The sequence below is a fragment of the Colobus angolensis genome, unplaced genomic scaffold, assembly GCF_000951035.1.
Source record: "Colobus angolensis palliatus isolate OR3802 unplaced genomic scaffold, Cang.pa_1.0 Scaffold154, whole genome shotgun sequence".
Taxonomy (NCBI): domain Eukaryota; kingdom Metazoa; phylum Chordata; class Mammalia; order Primates; family Cercopithecidae; genus Colobus; species Colobus angolensis.
This window is the reverse complement of record NW_012114644.1, coordinates 4,144,403-4,151,040: the sequence shown is the minus strand read 5'-3', so window position 1 is coordinate 4,151,040 and position 6,638 is coordinate 4,144,403. Positions and strand designations below refer to the sequence as shown.

General features: G+C 58.4%; 1 protein-coding gene across 2 annotated transcripts in view; it reads right to left on the bottom strand.

The window, feature by feature from the left end:
- Positions 1–417: 417 nt before the first annotated feature.
- CCDC97 (coiled-coil domain containing 97) overlaps positions 418–6,638 on the bottom strand; it is a 15,484-nt gene continuing 9,263 nt past the window's right edge. Inside the window, exons 3-5 of one of the 2 annotated variants that reach the window (XM_011936527.1) lie at positions 5,393–5,671; positions 4,786–4,915; positions 418–2,687 (exon numbers count right to left, since the gene is read on the bottom strand). In XM_011936527.1, the coding sequence (XP_011791917.1) occupies positions 2,567–2,687; positions 4,786–4,915; positions 5,393–5,671 (530 nt within the window). In that variant the 3' untranslated portion in view covers positions 418–2,566. Of the gene's footprint in view, positions 2,688–4,501; positions 4,916–5,392; positions 5,672–6,638 lie in introns of those variants that run through there. The other variant, XM_011936526.1, reaches the window with a different exon arrangement.

Below are 6,638 nucleotides of genomic sequence, written 5' to 3'. Positions count from 1 at the left end.
GGGTGGCGGCCAGGCCAGCGAAGGAGGCCAGGGCCTGTCAGACGGACAGGAGACACGGGGGTGGGGGCCGGATGCCCACCTAGGGGCTCTCTCCCAGCGGGGCCCGCCCTCCCTGACTCAGCCTTTCCGCCCATCCCGACCCCAGGAGAACTGGGAGGGGGATGGGAGGCACCCGCCCTGGGGGCCCACCACCCCCAGGTCTCAGAGGCAGTGACCAGGGGGTGTGTCTCCCGCCATCCCTGCCCCACTCTGTCTCCACCTCTCTTCCTGTCTCCCCATCTAATCCCTGTCCCTGGGACCGGCTCCACCTCTGTCTGTCAGCTAGACGCTCACATCTTGACCATCTGACTAACCCTAATTCTGACTCAATTTCTGTGTCTCTCATTGCTTTTTAAAAACCTACACAACAAATTTACGTATTGCAAAGTATATCGTAAACAAATTTAATGACCAAGTGATACACTGGTCAAAAATGTGCCTATCACCAAGGGCTGACACCTTTCCTGTGGCCCAGGCCCTCTGCTCTTACAAATGGGGCACAAATACAGGCAGGTAAGACACACACAGCTCTCACCTCGCACTCTTGGCTTTCCGAGAGGTATGACCCCAAGGTCCTGGAGTCTAGCTGCTGCTTCGTCCTCTGGGAAATAGAGGAGTGACACTGACAGTGCCTAGCGCATAGCACTGCTGGGACAACGCAGTGATTCGGGGATCGATCTCTGTGTCAAAAGACTGCATCCCGTCTGTGTGCGGGACAGTGGCTAGCACAGAACGTTTGTTAGGCCGGCCCGCCCGCCATCTGACCCTTCTCAAACCTTCCTGAGGACATCTGCTTGCACACTTGTCCCTCCAATGCTGTCCCACTCTGGATGGCCCGGACACCTGACAGGCCAGACAGCTGAGTGGTTTCTAGGACCTTCGTGATTCCAGGCCTGGGTTCCTGTTTCATTTCTGCCTCTGATGGCCGAGTGCCCTTGAGGAAGCAACATCTTTCCGGGCCTCCCTTGACCCATTTCACTAGTTCACAGGGCTGTCTGAGGATCCAACCTGGTGTCAGGCACTTAGCTCAGGCCTGGCAGAGGATAGAAGCGCTCGGTAGCAGAGGCTTTCATTCTTTAATAGTTGCTCTGAACATCTTGTCTGCCTCCGTGCAGCTCTCACTTTCTCTGTCGGGCTCTAATTCTGGTTGACCCAGAGGGCATAGCTGAGGCTCGGAGGTCAGGAAATGTGGGCTCCAGGAGGCAGTTTTGAGGGTCCTTCAGGCTCAGCCACGGCAGGATACCACCATTCCATCTCAGAGGCATAAGGAGTCCCTAGGCCCCGTCTTGCTGACCCTTGGCCTGTGCGCCCCCTCAACAGTGGCCAGGCCCTTCTGTATGTGTGTCTGCTGGGGGAGCAGGAGCTGGGTGTGGGGGCATGGGAAGGCGGGACGCCTGGGTTCCCACAGGCACGGTGGCTGAGTCACCAGGCGGCCATCTGGCTCCCATTAGCCTAGGGCGGCAGGGGGCTCCATGGGGCGGGCCCTGTGGCCAGCTGGGGGCAGGGACGCTGGGGCAGGCTGTGTGTGGGATGACTCAGGACCCATGATAACAGCCTGTGCGCATTTCGGGAGTGTAAACAGCAGAGGGAGAGGAAGGCGGATGAAGGGAAAATTGTGGTTGGGCAGAGGGGGGCTGGTGGGGCTGAGAGGGGTAGAGTCCCTCTCCCTCTACACTCAAGCTGGCAGGCCCCGTGATCCCCAGCCTGGGTCCTGGGGAGAGAAGAGAGCTGCCCCCAGCCACCCTGCCTGGGGTCTCCTCCCTCCCCTGGGGCTGCATTACTCAGTGGTCAGGGTTCTGCTGCGTTTATAGCAGCCAGGTTTGAGGGAAGGGGGAAGAAGGGGCCCAGAGCCTGGAGCAGGGGATCAAAACCCAGAGATAAAGGCTGAGAGACAGACAGATAGGGACAGTGACAGCACAGGCCTAGAGAGGTGGAAATGTACAAGTAGAAAGAAGAAGAGGCCCAGAGTGAGGCAGAAGGAGACATGGGAACCTAACAGAAGCAAGGAGGCTCTGAGTGTGAGACACAAGGCAGACATAAACAGAGAGGGGAGACAGACAGCATGGGAGGCAGCCACGCTGGGGCCCAGGGGTCAGCGCCGGAACCAAACTGGCCACTTCCAGCCACGAAAGGCCCTGCCAGCTGGCCTCCGGCAAGGGGGGACTTTCACCTTGGGCCCTGCGGTGGAGACAGAGCCTGAGCAGAGAGAGAAGGGGAGAACGGGAGAGACAGCCAGAGCACTGGAAAGAGGGAGCGGGGGTAGGGAGAGAGACAGAAAGAGACAGAAAGAAGGCCAGACAGACACCAAGAAAGACAGAGGCAGGAGACAGGAGAAAGATAGGGAACCCCAGAAACAGAAGGGGTGGGGGTTGTCTGAGATAAGACTAGACCCAGTGAGATGGTGGTGTGCGTGGATTGTGGGGCGCTGCCCTGGTGTCCCCCTAGAGGAAGGGTCACTGAGCCGGCCTGGAATCAGCGGCCTTGCTGCGATCAGGGATGGGGCAGGCAGTGGGAAGGGTGGCAGCCATCATTCCCCATCCAGCTCTGGGCTGGGCGCATCCTCAGGTTCTTCCTCATCGAAGTACCTCTCCTCCTCATCCCGTGCCACGATGTCCAGGTTGTCAAAATCGGGGTTGTCGTCTACTGTGCTGCAGGGGGAGGAGGCTGTCAAGGACTGGGTCTTTCTGGGACCCTGGGATGCCCAGGTCAAAGGCCATGTGCCGTCAGAGCTGACCCTCCCAAGGGGGATGGTTTAAAATTCTCAGGGTTTAAAACTCAAGGAAACATTTTCCAAATCCGAGTTTGCACAAAAACTCTGGGCTGGGCATGGTGGCTCATGCCTGCAATCCCAGCACTATGGGAGGCCAAGGCAGGAAGATGGCTTGAGCCCACCAGTTGGAGCCTTGGGCAACATAGGGAGACCCTGACTCTACAAAAAAACTGAAAAAGTAGCCAGGCGTGGTGGCAAGCACCTGTAGTCCCAGTTTACTCAGTTGGCTGAGGCGGGAGGCTCACTTCAGGCCAGGAGGTCAAGGCTGCGGTGAGCTATGATCAAACCACCACATTCCAGTCTGGGTGACAAAGGAGACCCTGTCTAAAAAAAAACCCCAAAGCTCTAGTTTTTCTTAAAAAGCTGTAAAATGTGGCGACACACGGGCTTACATTCTCAAGCAGGCAGTGGCTCTCAACAGAGAACCACCTGGGGGTGATTTTGCCCCCATGGCATTTTGACATTTTGACATCATCACTGGGGGCTTGCTACTGCCCTCCGGTGGATAGAGGCCAGGGATCAGCCAGAGCTGACCACAGGCAGGACAGCTGCCCATGCCCTAAGGCAGCCAGTAAACCCAGTAGCACTCACTTGGGTCGCCAAGCCTAGCTTGATCTGGCCACACAGAGATCTCCTACCCCCTTATGACCCCTTGTGACTGCTCCAGCCCCTTCTGCCCCTCGATGTTGCGGGGGGCTCTGGCATCTACGGTGGCCTCTGCCAGGAATGCTCCTCCCCCAACTTCCTGCAGGCCTTTGCTGTCACTCCCTTAGAGAGGCCTTCCCTAGCCACCCTGTCACTCCCCTCCTGCTGCTTCACTTTTCCTCATGGCCCAATCACCATGAAGTGCTAGAAGATTCTAGATCTTCCTCACTAGAGTGGGACCCCTTTCCAGGCAGGGAAGCCTTTCATTGGTTTTGGTCCCCGCCTTATCCCCAGAGCCTGTGGACATCACAGATGCTCAGCACATGCCAACTGAATGCACAGATGGGGGATGTGTCGGGGCCACTGCTGCCTTCCCGAGGCGATACACTGTGGTCCCTGCCACCCCCAATTTCCTTCTGGGCCCCTGGCTTGGGAACAGCAGTGATGCCTGCTGACTGAGGGTCCCCGTGGTCCAGGCCCTCTGCTCACCACTTTGCATGCAGGAACTGGGGCTCTGAGCAGGCCTGCCTGGCTGGAAGTGGAGCAGCCAGATTCCATTCAAGAGCTGGGGATCCCAGAATGGGAGGCGGCTCCGGTGACCATGGCTGGGCCCCATGGCAGTGGCAATCACAATTCCCACTTTCCTGATGAGCCCACCTCAGGACGGACGTAGGGTCCGCCTACGTGTGGTCACACATTTCACATGTCATCAGGGCTGGATGTGAAACCAAGGAGGGTCCTCTGCTGCTGGGCCCAGTGTTGGGGACCACAAGGCAAAACTACCTTAAATGACAAAACCAATCTTTGACTGACACATCACTCTTCTGGGTCCTTTTCCAAAGCAGGTGGCTCACATGTCTCAGCCCTGGGGTGCTACTGGAGAAATGAACAACTGTAACTGTGGGGGCTGCCAGCGCAGGTCCCTCCACGCCGGGCACGAACCCTGCCAGGGGTTACTTCCTGCACCACGAGGAGGTCCAAGGTCAAGCGGAAGAGGCTGGGCTTCCTAGGGAGACTTGGGGGACTTGGGGTAGTAGCCTCTGCCACTTGTCAGGAGGGAAGTGTTTCAGGGTTTCATTGATACTGAGCTGTATGTCATCCCTGCCCACCCCGTGCCTTAGAGATGAGGAGACTGAGGGTCTGAGATAGACCAGGCTAGTCCAAGGTCACCCAGTCTCTTCCTTTGGCTGCTCAACCACACATCCTGGAACTGTTTTGGGGCCTTATAGCTCCACGAAGGGAGGCCCCCACGGTTTGGTAAGGGTTCTGCATGTGGCCAAAGGCCGTGGGATGCTGGGATGGGGGATGGGAAGGTGGGGGCACAGGAGCACCTGTAGTCAAAGTCCCCATCCTTGCCATCTAGGAAGCGCTGGTGCATGCGGCTGGTGAACTCCTCTCGCAGGATCAGCCTCTCCTCTGAGTCGGGGACCCAGGCCTCCGAGTCCTTGCCTGACCTCTGGTCTGCAGAGGGAGAGCAGAGGGGGTGTGAATGCGGGTGCACTCGGGCAGGCACTGAACAGAGTCCACAGAGAGCTGCTGCTCCTGCGCCAGCCTTGTGCTGGGTGGCTCTGGGAACACAGCAGTGACAGAGATGGCCCCGGTCCCTGCCCTCCAGGGACACACATAAACCACATGACCATACAGTGACCATATCCTCAGGTCAGGATCTGAGACCTGAAGGGTGGGAGGAGAGGCATTCCTGGCAGAGGGAACGGCCTGAGCAGACCTGGAGGCGAGGGGTCATTTGGGGTGCTGGAGTGGGGGATGGGGATGTTGCAGCGGTTGGAATGGCACACAGGGAGAGTCAGGCCAGGCAGAGGAGGGACACAATGTCCTCTTTTGCAGGTTAGGGGCCCAGCCTGCTGCCATGAGGTGGAGACAGACAAGCCTGGGGCTGGGGTGTCTGGAATCTGGGGTCTCCCTGCTACCGGCCCTCACCTTCCTCATCACTGTCCTCCTCCTCCTCTTCTTCCTCCAAGCAGGCCTCCTCTTCCTCTTGCTGTTGGAGCAGACGCTGCTGTAGCTCCCGCTCCTCGTAGGACTGAAGCAGCAAGTTGGAGAGTGGGCAGGCAGGTCTCCCGGGGGACCCGGGCTTAGGGGGCTGGTGGGTTGGGGTGCGGGCACTGAGCTCCTCCTGGGTGAGGTACTGCCCGATGTACTGCTCATATAGCAGGGGGGCCCGGAACCGCATCTGCTCATCACTGAAGTACTCGCCCCCTGCAGAGGAAAGACAGGGTGGGCACGGGGTGAGCAACTGAGCAGACGTGTCCACGTAGGTATGCGTGTGATCATGCTTGTGGGATGATGTGCACACACCTAAAAACACAGGCAAATATGCAGGCGCCTGAGGTGTGCGCGAGTACTCATGCAGGCGCCTGAGGCCATGCGCGCAAGCACTCATGCAGGCACCTGAGGTCGTGTGCACATGATTACTCGTGCAGGCGCCCGAGTGTGTGTGTGTGGCCCGGCCTGTATCTTCCTGTGTATTCATGCATCCAGGCATGTGTGTGCACAGGCAGACCTGGCTACATCCTGGCCTCTGAGGCTCCGACGGTCTGGAGCTTGCGTACAACCATGTCAAGACACGATGCGCAAGCTCCTGCCCATGGATGTGTGCATGGCCCATGGCACACACATCTCCCGTGAGGCCCAGCATGTGCCCATGGACACCTGTCTGTCTGGGTGTCAGCATGCAGGACAATGCAGCAGAGGTTGTGTGTCTCTAGGTTGTGTGCCTGTTTGTGGGGCCCCAGTCTGGCTGGCAGTGGACACGACTGCACTGTGAAGCATGTATGTGCATACATCCACATGGATCTGGCATGCATGTGCAAGGGATCAGGTCAGGTGGGGCATCTGCCTGTGTGAGTATCCCTGAGAAAGCCAGGCCCTCCTGGTGGTGGAAGGCCCCAGATCCATCCTCTCTCAAGTGCTCCTCTCTGCAGCAACCCCTTGGTGGGCCTGGCTTCCCCACTGCCCCAAAACCTGGGTTCCTTGCATCACCCCTGGCTGCCTGTTCCTGCAGGAGTGACTCTGTCCCTCAGATAACAGTTAAACTTGCCCTGGTCCCTGCCCTCCACTGGTCCTAGCCCTGTCTTCAGAGCCCAGGGCAAAAAAACTGCTCAGACTCCTGGCCTCTGCAGCACTGTAGGCTGTGACTGTCCCTGTCCTGCTCAGCTTCCCCACT